Source organism: Aythya fuligula, chromosome 16, assembly GCF_009819795.1.
Source record: "Aythya fuligula isolate bAytFul2 chromosome 16, bAytFul2.pri, whole genome shotgun sequence".
Taxonomy (NCBI): domain Eukaryota; kingdom Metazoa; phylum Chordata; class Aves; order Anseriformes; family Anatidae; genus Aythya; species Aythya fuligula.
Genome location: NC_045574.1, coordinates 165,669 through 192,998, shown reverse-complemented (window position 1 = coordinate 192,998; position 27,330 = coordinate 165,669). Strand labels below are relative to the sequence as shown.

The window sequence follows — 27,330 nt, the reverse complement described above, 5'->3', positions numbered from 1 at the left end:
GTGATGTCTCCTTTGGTTACTATACAAAAGGAAAATGGCCTTTTACTACACTAATGAAGCAGGAATTCCTTGGTATCACCTGGATCCTTCTGGATTTTTTTCCCATGGAAAGCTAGTAGGATTTCAATAGTGCCAGATACTGAGCAAGTGCAGTTAAGTGCTAGGCTTTCTATAATCGTAAGAATCCACAAAAACCCCTAACAAACAAAAAACAACAACCAAACAATCCCCTTTAGCTCTGCTAGTGTCACTTGTTTGTGGCAGTGGAAGACAATCTGGTGTCAGGTGTGTTCACAAGTGTGACTATTTCTGAGATCTCTTTTAGATGTTACAAAAGTATAGTTTGCATGAATGTCTTAAACTTCATAGAAGAGCAAAAAAAGATCATAGAAGATTTGCATGCATAGCTGTATTGTGGGGCCGTAGCATGTGCTTTCTATCAACCTGCAGTAGCAGCAGTAGGTGATGGCAAAACCATCTGGTGTGGCTCATGGCTCAGTTTTAATCCTTAACTGCAAGTCAACCCCCCTGAGTTCTTACTGTCCTGCATGATGTCATATGGCATGGAGTGTCCCTTCAGCCAGTTGGGGTCAGTTGTCCTAGTTCTGTCATCTCCCATCTTGTGCACCTCCAGCCTCTTCACTTGTGGGGCAGTACAATAAGCTGAGAAGTCCTTGACTAAACAGAAGCTCTGCAACAACTAAAACATCATTGTGTTATCAGCATTATTCTCATCTTAAACCCAAAACACAACACTGTACATGCTACTAGGAAGAAATAACTATCCCAGGTGAAACCAGGACAGGGGGATGTGCTTATGTATTAGGTGTCCTAACTAATGCAATATATGATGCAATATAGATTTGTTCTTGAAAAAATACGCATTGTCGTCAAACATGAATTGAAGGATTGATTTTTAAACATTAGTGTCAGCAGTTCTTGAAGGAGAAATCAATGCTGTACCATTAAAAAAAAAAAAGAAAGAAAAAAAAAGTTAAGTTTAGAACCTCTGTGGTGGTATTTGGAGTCTGTTTCAAACCTGTTCCTGTTTTTGAAAAACGTGGCTCTTCCTATATTTTAGTGTTTGACACAATTGCAAATTCCATAAAGTAGCTATTCACATGATGTTAAATATCTGCCTTAAAGATAGATGGCACAAATGCCTCACACCTTAGCTTTGTCTCAAACTCTGGCAGAGTAGGAACAGTAGGAAAGTGTTTATGTAGGTGATAAGTCAGAATGCTTGTCATGAGTGACCTGTAGCTTTGGAAGCATTAATGCGATCAACCCTTTTTTCCCCAGGTTTTGTTTTGTGGTTAGGCATATTTGAATAGTGGAACATGGGCTCTTAACTCTCAAAGCTTCTTTACGCTATTATTTTTGCTAAACATGTATGCAGATGTTGAAGAAGGTTCAGTTGTTTCATTTTACCTGGTTTTGTGGGATTTTAGCTTAATTCCTTTTAGCAACATCTTTCAATAAAATGTCTAAGTTACTTAGCTAAATAAACTCAGGTGCAGTAACCTGTATGCAAGGGAACAGATCACAGCAATTGGTGTGATCTGCTGGAAGAGTAGTAGCAATAGGAAGATGACTACAGCTAGCACATGTTTTGGAAGGTATGTACTTCAAAATGGTTCATAGTTTTGGACATGATCCTGGGTGATTCTCAGACTTACAGAGCTACAACCTCTTGTTCACAGAAATTTGCTCCTGCAGGGTGACCTGCTTTGACTTAGAAATCTTGAACACACATTTTAAAAAAGGAGTATTTTGACTTGTTTTAATAGCAAAATCTTAAGTTTTGCTTGAATGTTTTGACTAAACAGGACCAAAGTTCAGTGATTTCAGTCCAAAATACTGAAAATCATGGAGGTGAAACCAGAGTTGGAGGTGACTGGAAGATGCAGCTTGTGGTCTCGTGTGGATGGACGCATAGGTGGAATTAGGCAAATAAATGGTCTGTGCAGCTCCTGGAACAGCTTATGTTGTGTATATGAGTAGTAAATATTAATGTTGTTAGGTAAGTAGGTGTGAAATAGATCACGTCTCATCTGCTTGGTGTAATCACAATGTACAACTGCACCTGATTTACCTGCTAGTCAAGAGAAATGTTGCTCCTAGAAATGGGTAAAGTGCAAAACCTTTCCCCTGTGCAGCGTTTGTGTTCCTTATTCTGCTCAGTGTCAGCATCACTGCTCAGCATCAGTATGAGAAGAAAATAATGCTGCATACAATCTTTTGTGATTGTAGTAGCACAAGAGTTACATTTTGCGATTAACTTGAGGGACAGTGTGCAATGGCTGCCCTGGGATTGCAGATCCTGTTCTGCTGAGCTGCCTGGTAGAGGCATGCCACTTAGCCTAGAGTAAATGCTGCCAGTAACTGGGAAGACAGCATGAAATATTTTAAAAGTGCCTCTTAGTTACCTTGTCTTGGTCTATTTTCTGATGATTAATAATTGTTGTTCTATGAGCTGAAAGTGTAATCCACCATTTGCCATAATTTGGGTGTCACCTATTATGTTTGGCAACTATAAGCAGAATTGTTTTTCATAGTTACCAGCTCATGAAAACCTTCTAGAGACAGTGAAACTGAGGAACAGAACCAAAGTGACTTGCACAGTGAATTTGTAGAATAGAAGCTGTGTGTGCCAGTTTGTAGTTCAAACTCTCATGTTAGCTCATGTTTTGCAAGGTCTCAGTCAGGCTGTTGGGTCAAATGAGTGTGAGATATAACTGAAGGTGAGGAGTGGCAGGCACAGCCACCTGCAAGGGTATTGTCATCCCATACAGCAGGAATGCATTAGGATTTATGTCTCTTATGTATGTCTCTTGGTAGGCACACACTACTGAAAGTGGCAGTTACATTAGACACAAAGAGCTTTCTCCTGCTCTCCCCAAAGCAAGCAGAAATACCAGTTACCCTGGATTTCATATGGCAGGATGTGGCCTGAGGGGTGTACAGAAAGTTGCGTCTCCCAGCCTGTCCCATGTGTATTGAGTGCTGTTTTCAACAGCTGTACACCTTTTTGCACTTCTTGTTCTGCTTCCGGTCTCAGTTCCTTCAGCTCCAACCTTCTGTGGATAAGTAGGACAAACACTGTATGTCCAAAAGGCACATTTTTTGTATCCATGAGATTCTACAGGGTAGACATATAAACTGTATTTTTTTGACCAGCACTTAGTAAGCACTGCTCAGCACTGAGCAAGTCCTACATTTACTCACTTTCTAGAGATCTTTGGAGATTTCATGTTAATATTTTGTAGTTATTCTTTGTGCATGTGGAATGAGTGCTAAGGAGGTCCTTCTCGCTTTCCACTGGGGCAGCACATGCCTGCCTACTTCAGATGAGGCCTCAGGAATTAGTTTGATCTTGGAGGTCTCTTAACTGCTAGGTAAGATGTAGATGTGTTACCATCAGCGGTGGAGTTTGATTGCACTCCAGGGGGGTTAGGTTAACATTAATGACTTAGAGGAGCTCCCATCTTTCATGCCTTCTGCCTGATGTAGCCCAATTTCAAGCTTAATTTTTGATAAAAGGTGAAAATCGTGTTTAAGCCACCTCAAAACCCCAATGCAATGTCAGGATGGGAGATGCTGGGACCCTCAAGCTCAGCCTGACTTCTCAGTATTGTGGGAACAAAGTGCTTCATGACTACCTGCTATGAAAAGGAGTGGAGGCAAGACAATGTGGCAGAGATGGATTTACTGTTCCTGCCACAGTTTATCAGAGTTCCTGAGTGGGGTTGTTCCCTCTAACAGCAATCAAAGCTGCCATGTCTCGTCTGCACCAGCTCTCCAGGGCTTGGGTGTAAGCAGAGACACTGTTTTGCTGCTGAGCAGTGTGCAGCATTTCTCTGCTTTGCCCAGAACTGGCACCAAGAACTGCACTCAAGCTGGTGTGCTCCCAATCCTGGAGCTCTGTGCTGGGCAGCATTTGCCTTCACTCCTACCCCACGGCTGTTTTGCTGCCCGTGTGCTGGCAGCCGTTGCCTCGGCTGGGCTGACTGGTCTTTGGCGGTCACTGCTGGCGCCGGGTCCCACCTGTGCTCTGTGCTGGGCACCGGCGGTGCCCAGAGGGCCGGGGAGCCCCGGAGCTCGCCGCTGCTCCAAGGCCGCGCCCCGCTCCCGGTACTCGCCGGCCGGGTCCCACCGCCCGCTTCGTGCCTGCGGGGCGCGGCGCGGGGCCCGGCGGAGCTGGGCCGGGCCTGGTGGCGGTGGCGCAGCCCGGACGAGGGCACCACGGGCGGCGGGCGGCTCCCGGGGAGCCTCGCGGCCCCTTCCGCACCGCGGCCGCCTCGGGGGTGCCCGGGCTGCGCGTTGCCGTGGCGACCCGCCGTGCGCGGCCAGGCAGCTCCCCAAAATTATGCGGTCGGATTAAAAATTGACACTGCAACGTTGAAGAATACACGGGTTACCATGGCGACGGCACTCATTAACTGCATGCATTCTCACTCAACCTGCCCAATTACCGCCCCCCCCCTCCCCGCGTGCACACACTCACACTCACGCACGCGGCCGGCCCGAGCCGCCCAGCGCCCCTCCCGGCGCGGGGCTCCGCTGCCCTCGGGCCGTTCGGGCGCCGCGGAGCCCGGCAGCGGCGGGGCGGCACGGCCGTCACCCGCATCTGCGCAGCCCGCTCCCGGCCCGTGCGGCTCCGGCGCGGCTCGGCGCGGCCCCGCGAGCACCGCCCTGGCCGGGCCGCCCGGCGCGGTGCGGCGCGGGCCGCCGGGCGCCGCCGTGCAGGTAAGCGGCGCGGCGGGGGCACTGCCGGGCCCGGGCCCGGACCCGCGGCGGACGGAGGCTGCGGCCAGCGCCTCCCCGCCCCGTCAGCCCGGGCTCGCCGCCGCGGCGGGCTCGCTGGGGTTCTGCCTTTCTGTTTTATTTTTCTCACTCTCCCTGAAAGGCAGCACCAGCAGCGCGGTAGCTTTGCGGTTCGGTCTCGCCAAGGGCAGCGGAGCCGGCGCGCCCGGACGCCCCGCTCCCGCCGGGCCCCTGCGCTGTGCCGGCTGCGCTGTCCCGGGGCAGGGCAGGGCGCGGGGCCAGGCCCTGGCGGCCGCCGGCTGCGGGGGCAGCTCCTGCCCGTGGCGCCCTCGCTGCGCGCCGCCCCCTACAGGCGAGGCGGCCCCGGCGCGCCCCGCGGAGGGGGGCAGAGCTCCGCTCCGCCATTTTCACGTCCTGAAAGAGACCGGACCGGCCTTCGCGGTCGCGGCGTCGGCGGCGAGCCCTGGGCTGGGCCCTGCGCACTGCGCGGCGGCTGAAGCCGCACTGAGGCCTCACCGGGCCCGGCGGTGGCCCTGCGGCTCGGCCTGCCGGCGGGCGGGAAGGAGGAGGCCTGGGGCGGCCCTCGCTGCCCGTGCCGGCCGGGACGCGGCCGGTGCGGCGGGAAGAAGGCGGCTGAGTCGGCCTCGGGCCCCGTCCCCGCGTGCGGGGCTGCGCCCGAGCCGTGGGGCCGCGGGAGTCCCGGGCCCTGCAGAGCGGATGGGGGAGAGGGGCTGTTGGGATCGCTTTAGGACTGTGTCATGTCTGTGCAACATGGAAATTTTTCTTTATGCATAACACTATGCCAAACAATGGGGGGGGGGGGGGGGGGGGGGGGGGGCGCGCGTATCTAACAAAAAAAAAAACCACACACAAAAAAAAAATGTGTGCGGATATGTGTGTCTATTCTGGACGAAGTTCTGTACTGGCTGGCTGTAGATCATGGTGTAGATCATGGATAACCCTTTTCATTCCACCCTTTGCTGACTGCTAGGGAGAGCAAACAGGGTTTGTGTGGTGTTGAGACAGTGCTCTCACTGTGTTGTATGGGGTTTATGTGGCAAGGTTGCAATAGTGGGGGGCTGCAGCGGTGGCCTCTGTGAGAAGAATCCAGAAGCTGCCCCGTGTTAGATAAGGGCCAGTTCCAGCTGGTTCCAAAAGGGCCCCACCACTGGCCAGAGCTGAGCCATTAAACAATGTTGTTTGTGCCTCTGTGAGAGCAGATTTAAGAAAGTAAAAAACCTGCTGGGCAACAGCAGCTGGGAGAGAAAGGAGTGAGAAACAGCCCTGCAGACTCCAAGGTCAGTGCAGCAGGAGGGCAGGAGGTGCTCTGGGCACACAGCAGCAGTTCCTCTGCAGCCTGTGGAGAGGCCCCTGGTGGAGCAGGCTGTCCCCCTGCAGCCCATGGGTCCCACATGGAGCAGATCTCCACGCTGCAGCCCATGGAGGAGCCCCCGGTGGAGCAGGTGGATGTGGCCTGGAGGAGGCTGCGGCCCATGCAGAGCCCCCACAGGAGCAGGCCCCAGGCCAGAGCTGCAGCCCGTGGAGAGGAGCCCACGCAGAAGCAGGGGTCTGGGGGGAGCTGCCGCCCATGGGGAACCTGGCTTGGAGCAGTTTGCTCCTGGGGGATGGACCCCGTGGTATGGAGCCATGTGGGAGCAGTTCTTGGAGAGCTGCTGCCTGTGGGCAGCCCCTGCAGGCTCAGTTGGGAAGGATGGCATCCCATGGGAGAGACCCCACGCTGGAGCAGGGGCAGAGAGTGACCATGAAGGAGTGCCAGAGATGAAATGTCATGGACTGACCACAGTCCCCATTTCCCTTCACTGCCTGGGGGGAAGAAGGTGGAAAAATGTGGATGGGGGAAGGTGTTTCTAGTTTCTTACTGTTCTAGGTTGTTAGTAATAGATAATAAATTGCATTAATCTCCCTTACGTTGACTCTGCATTGCCTGTGACAATAATTGTTGAATGATTTTCCTGTCTTTAGCTCAATCCTTGAACAGTTTTCATTTTTTCTCTCCCTTTCCCTTTGGGGGATGTGGGGCAGTGCTACAAAAAAAAAAAAGCTACAGCACAGAGAAAAGCAATGGAGACAGCCTCAGTCCACTCCAAACCTCATCCTGTGCTGCAGCAAAAACTTAAGGGGTCTGGCAGCCAGGATGTAACTCCAGAGGATTTATTGCCTCATGGGTTTAAAGCAGTTAAATTTGGAAGGGAAGAAGTGTGTACGTTTGCCTTTATCCACTGGACTGCCTGCCTGTGTGAAGGGTGCTGCTGAGTGTTCTCCTGTGTTTATATGGAGCAAATACTATTACAGTGCCATTAGTCTCTTAAAATGCCTGCTCTGGGCAATGCCTGAAGACAGAGGAAGTTCCAGGAAATCAGCTCTCAGCTCACTGTCTGCAGTACTTTGTAATACCATCTGTAGTTTTAGCATGATCCCAGGTGTTGCTTTTTTGCCACTCAGTTTTGCCACTGGAGGTAATTAAGAGTCCATGTCTCAGCCTGGGCTCTGTCCAGTAGCTCCATGTCTGTCCTGTGCTGTGGAGCCCAGAACTGGATCCAGTGCTCCAGCTGTGGCCTCGCCAATGCTGAGCAGAGGGGAAGGAGCACCTCCTCTGACCTGCTGTGATACTCCTAATGCAGCCCAGGATCCCTTCAGCTGTCCTTGTGGCAAGGGTATGTTGCTGGCTCATGGTCACCATGGTGTCCACAGGCTGCTTTCCGGACAGGCGTCCCCCAGAGCACACCAGTACAGAAATAATATGTTAAATTCTCAGAAGCTACAAAACCAGTAAACATGTTATATTGTTTTAGATATAGCTATTTTAAGCCAATTTTGTGATGAAAAGATATATAAATTTTGACTGCACTGTGCTTTATGAAGTGCTGATTGCTGGGGCTGTAGCACATCCCTGAGCTGAGAGCTGCTCTTCTCCCTGCTCCATTACAGTCTGTTGCACAGAGTTTAGCTTTCCTATCTGCCAACAGATAATTCTCTGGCTTTGTCATGGGTTTGTGAGAGGTAGGGTGTGAGGCCATGGCAGAGTTGGAGCCTCTTGTGTGTAGCAACAACAGAAATTCTAGCTTTCCAAGTCCCTCTGCTGCTGGATACTTTGCTTCTCAAATGGGAAGGTGCTCTACTAGAGAGCACTATTATGGAGACATATATCTTGTCAAAGCTGGTTGAAATGCTGGGTCAGCTGTTCCTTCCCTGCTCCTCATACACCTCCAGCCTCCTTGCTAGCAGGCATCTTGAGAAAATCGAAAGACTGAGGACTGGAGGAAAGCAAATGTCACTCCAGTCTTCAAAATGGGCAAGAAGGAGGACCCAGGTAACTATAGATTAGTCCGCCTCACCTCCATCCCTGGAAAGATGATGTAACACAACATATCCTTGGCGCTAACTCTAGGCGTATCAAGAGGGCCATTAGGGGCAGTCAACATGGCTTCACCAAAGGGAAGTCGTGCTTGACCAACCTGATTGCCTTTTATGAGGACATAACCAGGTGGATAGATGATGGAAAGGTCTATCTTGATTTTAGTAAAGCTTTTGACACTGTCTCCCACAGCATCCTTGCAGCTAAACTGAGGATGTGTGGTCTGGAGGATCGGGTGGTGAGGTGGACTGTGAACTGGCTGAAGAGAAGAAGCCAGAGGGTTGTGGTCAATGGGATGGAGTCGAGCTGGAGGCCTATATCTAGTGGAGTCCATCAGAGGTTGATACTGGGACCAGTGTAGTTCAATATATTCATTGATGACGGGGTGAGGGAAAGGAGTGTGCTATCAGCAAGTTTGCTGATGACACTAAACTGGGAGGAGTGACTGACACGCCAGAAGGCTGTGCTGCCATCCAGCAGGACCTCAACAGGTTGGAGAGTTGGACAGGGAGAAACTTAATGAAATATAACGAGAGCAAGTGTAGAGTCCTGCATCTGGGCAAGAACAACCCCAGACGCCAGTGTAAGTTGTGGACTGCCCTGTTGAAGAGCAGTGAAGTGGAGAGGGACCTGTGGGTCCTGGTGGACAGCTGGACGACCATGAGCCAACACTGTGCCCTTGTGGCCAAGAAGGCCAGTGAAGCTGGGTCTCTTTAGCTTGGAGAAGAGGAGACTGAGGGGTGACCTCATTAATGTTTATAAATATGTAAAGGGTGAGTGTCGGATGGAGCCAGGCTCTTCTCGGTGACATCCAATGATAGGAGAAGGGGCAATGGGTGCAAGCTGGAACATAGGAGGTTCCACTTAAAATGTGAGAAGAAACTTCTTCACGGTGAGAGTGACAGAGCACTGAGACAGGCTGCTCGGTGGGGTTATGGAGTCTCCTTCTCTGGAGACTTTCAAAACCCACCTGGACGTGTTCCTATGTGACCTGATCTAGGTGTTCCTGCTCCTACAGGGGGATTGGACTAGATGATCTTTCAAGGTCCCTTCCAATCCCTAAAATCTGTGGTTCTGTGATTCTGTGGAAACACTGTTCAGCAACAACTAAAATGTCAGTGTTTTGTCAGCATCTTTTTCATGAGGAGCAATGCAAACAGGATGCGCTAACAGGACCGGCTTGGCAGTTAGTGCAGGCAGTTTGCGCGGGGCAGGGAGGAGAACCTAGACCTTGCCGTGGTGGACACCCGTTGCAGTGGTTGGTCCAAGGCAGAAACCCAAATGGAGGAGATGCTGCTTCTCTGGGCTCACGTGGGCACCCAGGTGGATCCCCTAAGGGAGGAGGTGGCAGTCCAGACAGGTGACTGCAGGGAACTCCAGAATCTGGAGGCCCATCTGGGCCATGAGGGAGGAGAGCGCTGTCACAGGTGCAGGTGTGCCTTGCTTCAGGGACTCCTCAAGCCGGTGGCTGGGCTGCAGCAAGAAATCAGCAGTCTGAGGGAGTCTCTGAGGGTGACAGATAGGAGGGGTCTCCCTGCCTCTGCTGTTGCTCGGCAGCCCTCTCCTATGTCCCAACAAGGGGTAGAGGCTGCCCCCATTGAACACATGCAGAACAGAGGGCCAGGCTGTCCGCAAGAGACAAGGGGCTGGACCCTTGTCTCGGCTCGGAGCAGAAAGAGACGTCTGCCCCCAACACCCACAGTGCCACCTACCCCCATGGTGTCCCTGGGAAGTAGATTTGAGGCTCTCAGGGAGGTTGTGGAAGAGGCTGAGGGTCTGGACAGTAGTCCAAACCTGGGAAGCAACCCCGAGAAGAGAGTCAAGATTGGGGGAAGTGCAAAACATAAGGATCAGGGCCAGATGGAGCACCGCATTGTAACCTGTGCCACAAAAAAAAGAGCGGAGAGTCCTGGTGACTGGGGACTCCTTGCTGAGGGGCACCGAGGCTGCTATCTGCCACCCAAATAACCTAGCCAGAGAAGTGTGCTCTCTTCCTGGGGCACGTGTCAGAGACGTTAGGAAGGCTCTGCCACAACTCATTAAACTGGAGGACTGCTATCTTCTCGTAGTCATTCAGGTTGGATCCCAGGAAGCTGCTATTAGAAAAATGAAGAATATTAAAAAGGACTTTGCATCCCTGGGGAGGTTGTTGAGGGGATCAGGGGTGCAGGTAGTGTTCACCTCTGTCCTCCCACTGGGTGACTGGGATGCAGATAGAAGGAGCAGAACAGGACAGGTAAATGACTGGCTGAGGGGGTGGTGTCTGGACCAGGGATTTGGGTATTTTGATCTTGGGCCGTCCTTTGAGAGGCCAGGTATGTGGGCTATGGACAGACACCAACTGAGCAAGTTGGGTGCAAGTGTGTTGGGGAGAAAGCTCTCTGGGCTGATTACCAGGGCTTTAAACTAGGTTTGATGGGGGAAGGGAGGGGAGGTAAAGGTGACAGAGAAGGGATGTGGGAAGTCGTCACTGCTGTCACTGTTGAAGACAGGGAAAAACTTCTGAGCTCTCCCATAGGATTGTCTGAGGGATCCTCAGAGAAGGTAGCCTTCCCGATCCCCCATCCAGTATCTTCTTCTTGCATCCCCCCAGGGGTTACTGCACCTGCTGCTTCCTTAAAGGGCCTGTACACCAATGCACGGAGCATGGGAAATAAACAGGAGGAGCTCGAGATCTGTGTTCGGTCGTGGGGCCATGATCTCATTGTGATCACTGAGACGTGGTGGGACAGCTCGCATGACTGGAACGCAGTCATGGAGGGCTATGTCCTCTTTAGGAAAGACAGGCTGGGGAAGCGAGGGGGTGGGGTTGCCCTTTATGTGAGGGAGCAATTAGAGTGTACCCAGCTCCACCTGGGGGAGGGTGAAGGACAAGTGGAGAGCTTGTGGGTAAGAATTAAGGGGTGGGCTGGTATGGGAGACATGGTGGTGGGGGTTTACTACAGGTCTCCAGATAAGGAGGAGGAAGTTGATGAGGCCTTCTACGAGCAGCTGCTAGTAGCCTCACGATCACGAGCGCAGGTCCTCATGGGGGACTTCAGTTACCCAGACATCTGCTGGGTAAGCATCTCAGCCAGGCATGAGCAGTCCAAACGGTTCCTACAATGCGTTGAGGACAATTTTCTGACGCAGGTGGTGGAGGAGCTGACGAGGCGGGGAGTGCTCCTGGACCTCGTTCTTACCAACAGGGATGGCCTTGTCGGGGATGTGAAAGTTGGGGGCAGCTTGGGATGCAGCGACCATGAGATGGCGGAGTTCCAGATGGAACTAAGCAAAGGAAGTAAGGCTAAGAGTAGTATTGCTACCCTGGACTTTCGAAAAGCCAACTTCGACCTCTTCCAGGACCTGCTTGGGAGTATCTCATGGGATAGGTTGCTAGAAGGCAAGGGTGCTTGTGAGAGCTGGGCTACATTTAAGCAGCACTTCTTCCATGCTCAGGGTCAGTGCATCCCGAAGAATAGGAAATCGGGGAAGGGGGGCAGGAAACCCGCGTGGATGAGCAAGGAGCTCATCAATAAGATCAAAAGGAAGAGGAAGGTCTATGAAATGTGGAAAAAGGGCCTGTCCTCTTGGGAGAAGTATAGATGTATTGTCAGGGCCTGCAGGGACGTGATGAGGAAGGCTAAAGCCCACCTAGAGATGAGGATTGCAAAAGAGATAAAGGATAATAAGAAGGGTTTTTTCAAGTATGTAAACAGCAAGAGGAAGACTAGGGATAATGTGGGTCCCTTGCTGAATGAGGGGGGTGTCCTGGTCACGGGAGACGCTGAGAAGGCAGAGATACTGAATGCTTTCTTTGCTTCAAGGACACTCCCCCGGGACTCCTCGCCCCTGGCAATAGGACAAAGGGTCTGGGAAATGGAGGGCTCCCCCCTGGTGGATGTGAGAGTGGTTCGGGAACATCTGAGTGGGCTCAATGTACACAAATCCATGGGTCCTGATGGGATGCATCCGCATGTGCTAAGGGAACTGGCAGATGTGATCGCCGAACTGCTTTCTATCATCTTTGAAAGGTCCTGGAGAACGGGTGAGGTGCCTGAAGAATGGAAGATAGCCAATGTCACTCTGGTCTTCAAGAAGGGCAGGAAGGAGGATCTGGGAAACTACAGGCCAGTCAGTCTCACCTCTGTCCCTGGAAAGGTATTGGAGCAGCTTGTTCTGGATGCCATCTCCAAGCAATTGGAAGAGAAGGTTATGAGGAGTAGTCAGCATGGATTCACTAAGGGGAAGTCGTGCTCGACCAACCTTGTTGCCTTCTATGATGGCATCACCAGCTGGGTAGATGGGGGGAGAGCGGTGGATGTCATCTACCTTGACTTTAGTAAGGCTTTTGATGCTGTCTCCCATGACATCCTACTAGCAAAGCTGAGAAAGTGTGGGATAGATGAGTGGATGGCAAGGTGGACTGAGAACTGGCTGACTGGCCGAGCTCAGAGGGTGGTGGTCAGCGGAGCAGAGACTGGCTGGAGGCCTGTGACTAGCGGTGTTCCCCAGGGGTCGGTGCTGGGTCCGGTCTTGTTCAACATCTTCACTGACGACCTTGATGAGGGAATAGCATCTGCCCTCAGCAAGTACACCGATGACACAAAGCTGGGAGGAGTGGCTGACACGCCAGAAGGCTGTGCTGCCATTCAGTGAGACCTGGACCAGCTGGATAAATGGGCAGGAAGAAACCAAATGATATTTAATAAGAGCAAGTGTAGAGTCCTGCACCTGGGAAGGAACAACCTGAAGTATCAGCACAGGCTGGGGGATGACCTGCTGGAGAGGAGCTCTGACGAAAAGGACCTGGGGGTCCTGGTGGATGACATGTTGACCATGAGCCAGCAGTGTGCCCTGATGGCCAAGAGGGCTGATGGGATCCTGGTGTGCATTAAAAGGAGCATGGCCAGCAGGTCAAGGGAGGTGATCCTCCCCCTCTACTCTGCCCTGGTCAGGCCTCACCTGGAGTACTGTGTTCAGTTCTGGGCTCCCCGGTACAAGAAAGACAGGGATCTCCTGGAAAGAGTCCAGCAGAGGGCCACAAAGATGATACGGGGCCTGGAGCATCTTCCTTATGAAGAAAGGCTGAGAGACCTGGGTCTGTTCAGCCTGGAGAAGGGAAGACTGAGAGGGGATCTCCTCAATGTATATAAATATCTGAGGGGTGGGAGACAGAAGGATGTAGCCAACCTCTTCTCAGTGGTTTGTGGGGATAGGACAAGGGGCAACGGCTGCAAGTTAGAGCACAAGAAGTTCTGCACCGACATGCAAAAGAACTTCTTCATGGTGAGGGTGACGGAGCACTGGAACAGGCTGCCCAGGGAGGTTGTGGAGTCTTCTCTGGAGATATCCAAGGCCTGCCTGGATGCCTACCTGGGCAGCCTGCTCTGAGGAACCTGCTTTGGGGGGGTTGGATCCAACGATCTTCCAACCCCTACAGTTCTGTGATTCTGTGATTACAGATCCAAAACATAGTACCATATGAGCAACCATGAAGAAAACTATCCCAACCAAACCAGGATAAATTCTACCCTTTATTTTATGCCATTTAAATTATGCTCGGGTCCCATGCTTTCCACAATGTCCTCCTTTCTAATTACCACCACCTTTTCCATCCCTTGATGTACACACACAAATATAATTTCCTTAGACTATGGGCTATCTAAAATGTCCATTGAGTTCATTTAGTATATGACTTTGGGCTCTGTTCATTGTAACTATCCTTTAGGTCAGTAGAGAGAGTTTGTGGTGTTGTTGCATGCTGAAGCCAGCTCTGGCTCCATCACCACTTCACTTGCCTGGTTCCATCAAGATTTATTCTTAATTTGTTTGGATGATTCTTACTGTAACACCATTGACATGATGTACAGCATTATATAGCAATTGGCATTGTACAGTTCAAGTCATGGGCTATTCTCACGCAGAATCAAATTCCTTTGAGATACGCAGTGGACTTCCTCATCCTTCTGCATTATCTACCAAGTGCACTCAGGTACCTGAACAAAAGCAATCCCACAGCTGGGCTTGCCTTTGCCTGAGGCAGGAATAACCTAGATGGTCTTCCTCAGCGTGTTTTGCACACACACACTACAGGAATTTTATCCCCTTCTACAGTACATAAGGGGTTTTGATTGGGAAGGGCCAGCTCAACTGGCAGATTCTCTAGTGTTAACTAACCAAGGGGCTTTTGCTAAATGTGTATCACAATGTTTGAATGTCCCAGCACCCATTGCACTGAAGTGTGGTCTTTAACAGTCCATTGTATCATTCAATTTTCCCTAAGGCTGGTGCATGATAGGGGATGTGATATACCTGGTCAATGCTCTTTGACCCAGGTGTCTATGAAGTTGTTTCAGAAAAGAGTCCTATTCTCTGATTCAGTTCTTTTTGGGGCTCCAAGTCACCATAAGACTTGTTTATCCAAGCCTAGAGTATTGTTTTGAGCAGTGGCATGGGGCACAGGATATGTTTCCAGCCATCTGGTGGTTGTTTCCACCGTTGCTTGCCTTGGTGGGTTCATGGTAGTGTGTTAGCCTCCACTCACCATTAGACTTCCTCACTGGCCATATGGGACTATTAAAGGATGAACAAGTCTTCCTGATTGCTATTTGGGTCTCTAGGTGATGAATCAGCTCATGGATGGGAATCAGGGACTCTTGGTGCGATATTGCTGCTGTTGCACTGTTGTGGCTGCAATTGGCACCTGCTGTTCTTCAGCTCTCAGCAACCCCACAACAAAAGGGTTCTCTGAGAGTCCAGGCAAGGTAGACAGCTGTGTCAAAAGCCTACCAGTACCTGGCTGAAGGCAGGGTCCTTCTAGTCCTGGCTGCAGTGTTCATTACTTAATTCTTTGAAGTGCAAATCAGAAGTCCCTCCATTTAGATCAGACATAAGATCAGCCCTTCTACTCCATTTGTGGGACTGCCAATAGAAACTGGAGCAGTAATTTTTCTGGAAGAACCCCTTTTGGTGGCTGTTTTATTCTTACAACTCGCATATCTGCCCTTCTAGCTTCAAGGCAGATTTTCCATCCTGCTTCCTCGTGTCCTCTGTGTGGTCAGGTAGGTTAAAAAATCACAGGGTGGCATGTGGTGTGTACCCACTATATCCTCTCTCTTGAGTAGACAAATGCTTGCTCCTAATAGCTGAGATACTGGTCTGTACAGGTGGGAAGGAAGGTATGTTCTCTTTGAGTTTCTGGACCTCTTGGTACTTGCATCAGTGAGATGCAGACCCATGGAGAAGAAGAGAAATTTTCTTCATTTTGCTGGAGTTGGCTGACCACTACACCCACTGTTGGTTCGTCTCCGTCTTTCCAGTTGTCATTGCCTGCGTATTGGCACACAATGATGGTGCACTCTGTACAAACTTCTGCCTCATTGACCATGTGCACTGGACTTGGTCTGGATCTTTGTTTACCTACTTGTTATCCAGGTCATTATAAATCACCTTCAGCACCTCAGGTACTGGATACCTTTCTCCACGGTGGTCCACTTACCGGGGTGACATATAGCATTTTCCTTGAAAGGATGCCTTTCCTTGATGCCTGACAGGAGTTGTCTCCAGAAGCTGAGGACTTCGGCCCCTTTTCCTATCACTTTGTTAATTCCTCCTTCCCTAGAGAGGGATCCCAGCTGCTTGGCTTCCCTGCCCTCTAATTCCAGGCTACTGCCCTCATTACGACAACATCAGAGTGGCCAGGTGACACTGTGCTCACCTGGATGAGGGCTGAAATCCTTTTGTATACCTCACAGTTCTCTCAGGGATCAGGATCGGGTGGTTTCTTACTCATTTATGAGTTCTGTCTCTTCCCCATTCTGTTTTTGTGATGGTCCTGCTGCAGAGCAGCCTGCTTCCTCCAGTTCTTCCTCCTGGTACCTCCGAGGAGACACTGCTTCTTCCCATACCATATGAGCTGATTTCTATTGCTGTTGTTTCTTCTTGACTACAGGGGTGGCTGATACCATTGTGGGTTAGCTCTCTGCTTCAGGCACAGTGTTTGTGGTGGGAGTGTGAGGAACTGCAGTGCTTGTAGCAGAAGTTAGATTAGCCACAGTGTCTGTTGCTGGAGATGGATTAGCTGCAGTGTCTGTTACTGGGGTTGAATTAGCTGCAGCATCTCTGGTGGGAGCTGGATTAGTGTTGAGTGTGGCTTGGTAGGCATAGGCCAAGCCCCAGCATGTTGCAGTGATTTGTGTCTCTTTGGATTTGCCAGGGCAACAACAACGTTTTTACCAGTTTTTCAGTGTTCTGCATTTGTTCAGGGGTGAAGTTCCAAAGCACTGTAGCACTATTCTGCTGCTTGTATCCTCCCACATTCCCTGACACTCAGCTTTCCTGCTTCAGGACAGACCTCTGGGTGGTGTTCTTAAATAGTTGTTTAACATTAGACAAAACCTGAAACACATTCAGGAGGTATAGCAGTAGGAATATGCTCGTTTGAACATCTTGAGAATATTTAAAGTTTTGAAGAGACATTGAAAATAGCCTGGAGGAGAAGGGGAAGGTGTCCTCCACAGATTGGCTTCCTGTGGAGAAAAGGTAAAAAGTGTACTTAATAATAATTTCCATAAAATAGTTCCCAAAGTACAAGGATGACAGCAGTGCTGAATACAAATATAAGATTAGGCTCATGGACAGTGTAACATAAGTGAATATTATATATAAACTGAGGAAACCAAAACCAACCTTAAGACAGTCCTCAGAAGTGAGAAACAGCAAGCCAGCATTACATAAAAGAACATTGCGAACAAATAAATAAACTTTGAGAGCAAATAAATCAATGTTGTGACCAGCAAATATTAAATTAATGGAATACTTAAAACAAATTATAAACAAATTTGTTCTAACACACACTGGTCAGATCTGTTGTTATCTCAACCCTTCATGCCCCACATTGGATGCTAAAAATGACTGTTGTGGCTTAACCTGTCAGGCAGACAAGCACCACACAGCCTTTTGCTTGCTTCCCCCACAGTAGGAAGGAAAAGAGAATGGGGGGGAAAAAAAAGAAAACTTTTGAGTTGAGTAAAACTTTGGGTTGAGATGAATACCATTTAATAGGAAAAAAAAAAAAAAAAAAAGAGGAAAATAAAAACACAAAACAGGTGATTGCACAAATGCAATTGCTCACCACCAGCCAACTGATGCCCCGCCAGTCCCCAAGCACTGGCAACCCACTCCAGCCAACTTTCCCCAGTTTTATTGCTAGCCCTTTAATGTGACTTCTGACTTCCATTACAATCTCCACCCTTTGTCCGTTTGGACCAGGCCATAGGGTTTAACATTACAGTGAACCTTGCTGATACCCCAACTGACACAAAACGAAATATCAGTCCTTGAAACATTGGGCCCAAGTGATGAATCAAGGATAAGTACTGGATTTAAATGGCAAGAAAAGCAGATAGGTTTCTGGTAGATATTAGGAAGCAGCCAGATTGGGTGCCAAGTACATTTTGGCTTTCAGCTGGAGCAAGGTGTCCAATTGAGTTACTCAATTCCTTCAGTTCTTCTGATACTTAATAATGTCCTTCTGTCATTGGACCTGGAAGGTATGAAACGTCAGTGGCTTCTGTCAGTTGAATATGAGATATTTCTGATCACAAATCTGACAGCACTGCAAGAGAAAGGTAGAAGTAAATCTCCTAACATGAGTACACCAGCCCACTCTTTAGCCTCTGGTTGTAACACCTTTGTCTGAAGGTATAAAATTCCAGATGTTGCCTTATGTAGCGATATTCTTATTTACTGGACCTTCCGTGAAATGATCCCCCTTCCTACCCGTTCATCTTTTCTTTCAAATTCAAGTTGCATCAGAAGCAACCAAGACATGGCACAGTCCCATAGATTAGACCATAGAGTAGTCTTGCCTCCATCCCATTTCCAAGGGCAGCTGGCTGGTGCTTCAGGGAGGGTGCAGGACACAGGGCAAGTCCAAAATCCTCTGGCCCTGTGCTCTCAGTTTCCAGCAGTCTGGTACATCTAGACCATCATTTTCAATAGGTATGGAGAGATCTTCTGTGAACATATCCAGTGATACTGCTGGTTTTGCTTTTAATTCTGTATTTGTACTGCATTTTTCATTAGGTAAGAGCAGCACTGAAAGCCCTCCCTTGCTGATGCCCTCTGGCCACTGGGTCATAACGCTGTTCTTGTCCCCCCTTTGCAGACAGAGCCTGGTCTGGAGACACTCGTGTGTGGATCCTGTCCTGTCCTCCAGGGCACAGAGGGGCCAGCTGCAGCCCCAGGACATGGGTGAGGTGGTTGGCAGAACAGTGCCTGCTGGCTGGGGCCTGGCCTCTTTTACCCAGGAAAGGGAGTAGGGACCCAGCCCTTGTAGCCAAGTCCAGGTGAGAACCCAGATTACGAGGCAAGGTGCGAGATAACCAGGAGACCCATCTGCAGGCCAGGTCCCATGACTGCCATACAGAGCTGAAGTCAAGCCATGCTCCAGATCAGCAGGGCTGGATACCAGCACTGCTCAAGTGTGGCATGGGCAGAGGCTGTGTTGAAAAGGGGCTTCTGGGCCCATTGGTGGGGGTCCCAGCAGAGCCTGGTCAGGGCCAGTAAGGCACAGCAGTGCTCTCAGGGTTCTCAGATCCCCTCTTGCCTACTCCTTGAAATTCACAGCTAAACAGGTTAAACATCGCTGATCTGTGAGAAATTCAGTTGCATCCAATGAACTTCATGCCTTCCTCCTGATTAAGCCATGTTTTTTGTGAAATTCTCTCTCATAGCCAGTTAGAAGAAAATCAAGAGTCACTGCACAGATGGAGAACTGAAAGATGAACTTCAGGGACCTCTTTCTTTTCCAGGGTAGGGTTAGCCAAATCTCAGTCACAGTCTGCATCTGAGAGGTATAGGACCAGAGTGGAGCCAGGAGCAACCCTTGATTGTGGTGGACCTGCTGTGCTCATACCATCTTATGGTGGTCCCAGGTAAGAAAAACCCTTTGGTGTTTGCAGGCTCTGTGCTGTGATCTCACAACATTTTACTAAGTCATGTTGGTACCAGCTGTGGCTTTCATTCTCTATTCTCATGGGTTCAATTGACCTTTAATACATCTTACAGGAATGTCTTCTGGGAGATGGTGGAAAGGGAGGGACCATCCTCCACTGTCTCTTTCTCACTTCTTTGTGTTTGTACTACCAACTTGATTTTTCTTGCTGGCTTCCAGTGTCTTGGTCTGTGCCCACACAAGGTGATGGACAGCAGAGCAGAGATGGAGGTTGTGAGAAGCACAAAGGGGAATGCTGCTGGGGAGGTCAGTGTCCATGTGGTTACCACTGAGAGCACTGTGCAGAGCACTCACCTGCCAACGACTGCCTTCATCATACCAGGTATGTGAGATTGTTCTGTCTAACAGGTAGTTCCTCAGCTTTCTCACTACACATTGATACCTCTCACACTTCTTGTATGTCTGTGCATATAAGCCTTGGGAGGCAAAGCCATGCTGCTGTTACTGTCTTAGAGATTCTCTGTGGCTATCCCACATAACTGGAATAGTTTGTGGCTGATCAAAATCTCTTAACTTTTGAACTGAAGCCCTGGTCTCTAGGGTTCTGTGCCAGTGCAGTGCAGTGTGCCTGGATGACTGCTCTGTCTAGCCCAGCTGACCAGCGTCTTTCAAGAGGATGTGCATTTGGTGAGATTAGGGGTGTGCATTAAAAGCAAATCTCCCAGTTGTTCCTGCTCCTGATGTCTCAGTTCCCACTGTGGAAAGGCCCTGGATTATATAGTGCATTCATTGTGCAATCCGGGAGCTCACTGGCACAATCCTGCCACAGCAGGTGGTAGCATTCTGGTCATGGGTACAGGATGAGGTTAGGCTGAAGTAAGAACCCCTGAATGTGGATAGTGTGGGTGCAGCCTCCTAGTACCATCCATCCCTGGCTATAGATCCCGTTGGGTCCTGCTGCCTGCTTATGAGTACTTTAGACCACAACACTGAGCCCTTGGCAGGAAGATTATGTCCTCTCTGTCATTTTGTGCTGTCTAAGGCCACTGTGGTTCTTTTAAGACTTGTTTGCATCAATGAAGTGTTCCATGTATGTCTCTGGTTGGTTGTTTCTTTTTTTCCCCTTTTAAGCAAATGCCACTACCATCAACCTTCCTGCAAGCACCTTAGAAATCCAGCGATTCCCGAGGGAGCCACAGAGAAGCACAGGGGCTGAGAGGCCAGAGAGGGGAGCAGGGAATGAACCCGTCACAGCTACTGTCATCCCCCAGATCAGCGGGGTACAGACCTGCAACGCAGTCCGTGTGCTGGAGTGGAAGGATGGGGTGGCCACTTTGCCTGGAAGTAACCTGCGGGTAAGTGTAACTATGGGCCACTACACTTGCCCTCCTCCCCCCTGTGCCAGGCTGGGACCACTGGAATGTGATGTGGGGTCCTGGAAGTACCTGTGGCCCAGCTGGAGAATCCCTCAGCTGTTACCATTCTGCAAGGCTGCTTGTGCCCCAAACCTTCAGGAACCTTGCACTGTGTTGTGAGCTTAGTGAAGAGCACGTGCATGGTGTGTGTGGGGCTGCAGCAGACCTGCCCTGTGTGGGGAGGCAGAAGGATGCCCCTACTTGCTGGGCAGGGCATTTTTGCTTTCCAAGCTGTGCTGTGGTGTTGGCTCTCAACCAACTCCTGCAGTCATCCTGGAAACAGCAGCCTGGCACTCATCAGACAGCAGGTACCTGTAAGTGTGCTGAGGCTACTGAGTAGCATGAAGGAGCTTGCACAAAGTGGATGGACTTCTCAGCTTCTATTCAGCCCCAGAGCACTACATCATGCTTGCCTGATTAGTGGTACCAACTGGTGCTGATTGCACCCAAGTGCAGACAAGGCAGAGGAGGGCTAGGACTAGAGCTGCTCCTGTGTTCTTTCCCTCCTTGAGCCATGTATTGTCCTGCAGTGCACCAGCCTGGCAGGCTCAGCTGCAGGAGCAGCAGCACAGGTGACTTCAGAGCTGTGCTCACCCCCATCACTGGAAGAGATGTCCTCTTTTTGGATACACTAATCACCAAACCATGTCCCTGTCATTCTCAGAATTCCCATACACTGACTAGCTTTCAAGTTATGTTTCTATCCTCATTGTTAACATTTTTCCTTCCGTTTTTTTGGTTCAATGTCATAGTTTCAAATAAATGAGTATGGGACACTGAAGGTGGTGAGTGCTGATAAGATGCCTCCATTGGAAGCTATAAAGGAGGACCACACAGAGAAAGATGGGGACTCAGAGGTGGCACCAACTAGCAGGGACAATCCTACTCCTGCTCAGGGTAAGGGCACCACTGTGGTACTTCTGGTGTGGGTAACATCACTCTGTAGGTGCTGTCTGGCTTAGGACATAAGCAAGGCAAATATTTCTTGCTTCCTGCTCTCCTTTCTTTGCTGCTCCCTGGCCCTCACTACTCCTCTTCTCTCCAACTCAGATGTGTCAGAACAGCCCAAGCTGCCAACACCAGAAAGCATGTGCCACTGTGACACATGTGGCCGGAGACACGTGTCAGATGGAGTCCGGGAAGGCAGGGGATTCTGCAGTGAGCACTGTCACCAGCAGTTCAAAGAAAGGTAAAGGAAGGGGAGTTTGCTCCGTGCAGAGCCAAATCCATCTGTCTGCCCTTCTTCCCTGGTCTGTATGCTCCAGCAAGAGATGCAAGTGCATCTGTCTCTGGCACGTGCTGGGGACCTCACTTGTTTCCCTCTTTTCTGTAGGCAGGGTACCCTGGGTACAATGTGGGGTAGATGAAAGCTTGTTCCAGGAGGCAACAGGAGGTGCAAGAAGACAGGTTTTCTCATGCCCAGTTTGTGGCCTCACAAATTGTGCGTGTCTGTGGGGCAAGACTGCTATGGGAGGCTTGCTGCATTGGGCAGCAATGGGAAGTGTGGGTCACAAGGGCATTTCCAGCCCCTCTGCTTACTGACATGTGGCTCCCAGGACTTGTTTTCTAACATCTGTTTGACTGATGTAGGTTAGAGCCCTGCTACAAAACCAGATCACTTTTGATGCATTGCTTAGTTCAGGTTTCTGACACAGTGCATGAGGGTGGTTCTTGTTTGTATCCTGGTTCTAGCCTCTTGCCAACTTTATCACTAGGAGGACTGTGTACATTAGTCAGGAGGGATGGGAGGTATGTGAGAAGGAAGTGGGATGACAGTGATTCTCCAGCAATGACTCCCTTAGCAACATCCCAGTCACTGCCACGTATCGTGCCACAGTGGTTTGCTTTTCTTTCCTCTGCACAGGTCTGTCATTGTGGAAAACTCTGCCAGCAGCACCAACACCACTGAAATCCTCAAGCCTGTTAAGAAAAGAAAGAGGAAGGACTACCAGAGCCCTTCAGAGGAAGAATATGAATCTGAGCAAATGGTACGAAGTGAGCAGGAAGAGCATATATATGCCCATGCCAATGTCAAGAGTGGCTCCTGGGCCACCTTTGTATGCCCTGTTGATATGTGTAGCTCTCATTGGTGCTTTTCAGTGCCATGTCAGCTCTATGTTGAAGGGGTAGCCAGAAGCTGTTAATGCCCAAAATACTTGAATGTGTGGAGCATCATAGCTTCTAGACACTTGGCTGCTGAGTACCTCAGATTGTGCAGTGTTGAACACATCCTGATTGGGCTGTAGGTACTGAATGCTCTCAGCTATTCTCTTGAGTCTAAGCCACTCAAAAGTAAAAGTGTTGAAGAGAGCACCTACCTATATGTGTGATATATGTCCTGGGGAAGGGAGAGCAACTCTGACAAGGCAAAGAAGCTCTCCTTGCCAGCCCGGACTGTAGCTGATCCATACCAAGTGTGATTGCTACCACACGGTACCAATATTTCCCCATCAGGTTCCATTCATCAGATCCTGTTAGCTTCCCATTTCTGGGCCAAGTACCAGTCAAATCTTAGACGTTGTTGAAGGCCCATTATGGCCCTTGGTGCTGGCATGAGTGTACAACATGTTGCACAAACCTCTGCTCCAGATCTCCAGCACTTTTTTCTGCCCTTGTGTCTAGGAGGAAAAGCAAGAAGAGACGAAGAACTCTGTGGGAGACTCTGCCATCAGCAATCCAGAGGCTGACACATGGAATGGGAGCCAGCACGGTACGGAGGGGCCAGGTGGCGGTGGGGTGAGCGATCTTCTGGCACATCTGCGTGGCTGGGAGTGGAGCTGCGTGGCAGAGGCTGAGGGGTTCTGCTGTGGTCCTGTGGGGCTGGGCCTTCATTGTAATGCTGCAGCAGAGTCAAGCACACAGTTCCATACGCTGGTACATATTCCCGAAGGCTTGTAAACTTCTCTGCTTGCTTGATCCTGCTCTCTCTGTCTCTTGCCCTTTCTCTCCTTTCCTCCTTTTCTCCTCATGGGACAGGCGCACCCTTACAGCTATGGCTGTCTTCTTCAGGAGCTGTGCCGTACTGTAGAGTGCTTTCTGGTCCTTCCCTTTGGGAATCTACCCTCCCTTGTGGATGCTGTGCTCTGAGAGGTGCTGTCCTGAGCAGTAATGTGACTCTGTGCCGTGTTGGGCTTTCCCTTTGGATGGTCTCACAGGGAACTTCTCTCTTGTGATCAGGAGCTCACAAGTTTGGGAGCTGCTCTTGTAGGTCTGGTGCCTCTGGAACCGAGTGATTTGGGGTTGTCTCATCTCACAGGGATCTATTCCTGGACCAAATCAGAGGAAAACTCAAATACAGAGCTGTTAGCAATGAGGGAAGTTAGACAAGCTGAAAGATGCAGTGTTGCTTTTTTTTTTTTTTTTTCCCTAGAGTGTGATGGGGATGAAAAAGGAAAACTTGAAAAAGTACTGGAAGTAAACATTTATGGATTTTTTTTTTTTGAGTAGTGAAAGGTCATAGTTAAAGTAATCTTATAATGAAACTGTTCCAGCTTCATACTCCCCTCCATACTTCCCTGATTTTACTATGAGTTAAACACTATTGAAAAGAGGGGTCATATTTGCTTGCCAGGTCCTTTTCTCTACAGTATGAGCTCTGAACATGTAATCTTCCCTGCTGCTTACAAGTAAGCAGTGCTGAACCTTGTTACTTTCAACATTTTATTTTCTCCTATTTTAGAAGTACATCAGTAGACAAACTACACACCTGGATACTTCTGTGCAACAGAATAGGTGTACACTGTCTCTGGTTGTATTCATCGTTCCCCAGAAGCATAGAATTTGTACTTAGGGATTCCCTGAACATATTTTGCTGCTTTTTTCTGTCATAAACAGTAATAAGGGTATTTGTCTTAATAATTAAATGAAATATCTGTGTTAGTAACCTTGCTCATCGAAGCTCTTCTTTAATTTTGTCTGCAAGTTCCCATTTTTTCTGTCTCCACTGCCTCTAAGCCCAAGGGAGGAAGGAATAGGTCTGTCTTTCTCCTGCATTTCTGGCCTGTCCTACAGAAGACAGTCTGCCAAGGCTGACCTGCAAATGTGAGTTACTTAGTGCTGGACTAAGGACTGCACTCCTGGAGTCCGTTCAGGTGCTTTGAAGCAGGGAGAAAAAATAGATAGAGGGCAAGAAACTTGGGTTGTATCTTCTGTATCTTCTGACAAGGTGTTTGTGGACTTGCTCAAGGGGTTGACAGCATGAAGGGTCACCTCCCCGCCTACAAAGAGACAATGCTGTCTTCTTTAAATGAGTGTTATAAGGATAAATGCATCTCTACGGCATCAGAGTGGTCCTGGTATGCTGAGGGAGACTCAGCTGAATGTCTCAGAGCAGAGGATAGCAGAGCTGGTGCCTCCGGAGTGGAAGTGGGAGGTGAACCTGCTGCTGGTTTGATGTCTGGGAGCTCCTTGTATTCCCAGACCTCTAGATGAATTGTGCTGGCTGTCCCAAATCTGTCAGCTCTGTGGCCATTTTGGATGTACTGGCTGGAGAACTGTTTGCAGAGGTATCCTGATGTTTTTGCACAAGATGGCTTGTTCTTCAGGGGCCTTGCATGCCTTCCTAGAGTGTTGTACAGTGACGAAAGACATTTTGGTCACAGAGACCTGTGAGAGAGAGAGAACTGTTGTCTCTGTCCATTTTTGGACAGCTGGCTAGGTTTGTTGGAGAAGGGGCTCTGGTAGGACAGTGCTCGGCTCTGCAGGGATGCAGGACTGTGTGTGAGAGCGGGATGTGGCCTCAGCAGGACCCATGCGCTCACCTGCCCCGAGGCAGGCAGGGACTGAGGCTGGAGCGGACCCTCAGCAGCGCCTCTTGTGTGTGCGTTTGTGCTGCGCTCAGGTGCCAGCGAGGAGAAGAAAGAAGGCTGGTCTTGGGCGTCGTACCTGGAGGAGCAGAAAGCTGTCGCTGCCCCTTTAGATCTCTTCCAGGATGTGAGTTGGGTTTTTCCTGTCTTTTTCCCCTCTTTGGTCTTCTCTTTTCTTTCCCCTTTTTTTTTTTTTTTTCCCATCCCTCCTCTTTCTCCTCTCTTCCTTGCTTCCCTGTTTTGTGGGGCTTTGAGGGATAAGCAAGCACACCCATCTTCACCTGAAGGTGACCAGTCAGCCTCCAGTTTTGATTTGCCCCAAGTCCCACTCCCCATCAGGATGCTGTCCCCCATCTCAAGCACCCCATGGTCTGCCTGTGGTTCTGGCAGGTTGGTGGATCCCTTCCAGTTCTTCCTGAAGTCCAGGCCTGGGCTCTCCTGAGGCCATGCTGGGTGCTGCACCCCTGCTCCCCAGGGTGCAAGAAGAGCCCAAGCCCTGTACCCCACTCCCTGTCAGCCCTGGGACAACCTGCCCTGCCAGCAGCAAGACACAAATCTGCAAGGAGGTGGAAGAAGGTGTTTTTCTGTGTAAAAGGAACTTCAATTTAGCTGACAACATAACCTGTTGCTCACAGTCTCCTGGGCCCAGCAGCTCCCGTAGCTTGATGGTTCTAGACTCATGTACATCTGTCATTTTTTTACACTGTAGCTTAATTTTTGTTTCCAGTACCAAGTAGCTTCCCAGCACAAGAATGGCTTTAAAGTGGGGATGAAGCTGGAGGGAATCGACCCACAACACCCATCCATGTACTTTATCCTGACAGTGGCTGAGGTAAGGCACTTTTGGTTTCCTCCATCCCCCAGTCCCTCCATAGGCTCCTCATGCCTGCCCAGCAGGAGGCTTTACAGCAGAGGCAGTCCCTTGGGACTGCTGGTGGAGGGCCCTCGCCTGCATGCTGCTGCCAGCACCACATGAGATGAGCTGGTACTCCAGCACCTCAGTCATGTTTCCTTCTAGTTTGTATGGGCAGGAGACAGTACAGTGGAGCAGCTGCCATACCCCAGCCTCATTAATCTCTCCACCACCCTGACACAGCAGAGCAATGGGGGAAGAAATGGTGGTGATGGCAACAGTGTTTTACTTTTGAGTTGATGCCAATCAGACAGGTCTGAGCCCTGGAGATGAAAGATGTGAAGGTGCCTCATTGCCCTTTCTTGTGTCCATGGAGGCCCTCTGTCTCCAGAGCTCTCCATGTGGCCTCATGGCATGCCCCCAAAACAGCCTTGCGTTGCAATGCTCCTCGGGCCCATAGGCAGCTAGGGAGATGAGCCAATGTTCTTGTTGCTAGAGATTTCACAAAATCAACATGGTGTTTAGCCAAAACCTCTGTGTGAGCACCTTCCCAGGTGCAGAAAAGAGAATCTTTGCACATGCTGAATCCATCAGATGCAGTGAATACAAAAGTGACCCACCATGGCATCTTAAGTACCAGCCTGAACCCTTCTGCTTAGAGATGGCTTGTGGAGGCCTTGCACTTGCCTTGCTTCATGTCAGACACCTCTTGGGACTGGCATGTGCCTCCTGATTTGTGCATTGGCGTTTGATTGTGGCTCTTAAGTGCATAGCTTTCTTAAGTGCTATGCTGAAATGGTGTGTGGGAGGAGTGGTGTGTGGCACACCCAACCAGAGACAGCAGTAGGTTTCCATGGTCCTTTCCTTCTCCTGCTCTCCCTGTGGGTAGGTGTGTGGTTACCGGATGCGCCTCCACTTTGATGGCTACTCTGAGTGTCATGATTTCTGGCTGAATGCTGACTCCCCTGACATCCACCCTGCAGGCTGGTTTGAGGAGACAGGACATAAACTCCAGCCTCCAAAAGGTAAGGAGTTGGAGAGTCTCAGCAGGCCCTGTTGAAGGAGGGGGGTGAATAATAGGTCCCCAGTCAAAGAGTCAGAAATGGGGACAGGGTGGCTCCATGGGTCCCAAGAGGGATGATACTATGCTGGGGGTTGCCCCATGACACCTCTTC

At 50.0% G+C, this 27,330-nt stretch overlaps 1 protein-coding gene across 3 annotated transcripts in view; it reads left to right on the top strand.

Annotated features, from left to right (window-relative positions):
• The first annotated feature begins 4,706 nt into the window (after nucleotides 1–4,706).
• The window catches only part of L3MBTL1 (L3MBTL histone methyl-lysine binding protein 1), a 36,324-nt gene continuing 13,700 nt past the window's right edge, over nucleotides 4,707–27,330 (top strand). For 2 of the 3 annotated variants that reach the window (XM_032198190.1, XM_032198189.1), the window contains exons 1-9: nucleotides 19,076–19,464; nucleotides 20,214–20,437; nucleotides 21,250–21,394; nucleotides 21,548–21,686; nucleotides 22,362–22,485; nucleotides 23,120–23,207; nucleotides 25,338–25,429; nucleotides 26,030–26,134; nucleotides 27,045–27,180. In XM_032198190.1, the coding sequence (XP_032054081.1) occupies nucleotides 19,212–19,464; nucleotides 20,214–20,437; nucleotides 21,250–21,394; nucleotides 21,548–21,686; nucleotides 22,362–22,485; nucleotides 23,120–23,207; nucleotides 25,338–25,429; nucleotides 26,030–26,134; nucleotides 27,045–27,180 (1,306 nt within the window). In that variant the 5' untranslated portion in view covers nucleotides 19,076–19,211. The other variant, XM_032198191.1, reaches the window with a different exon arrangement.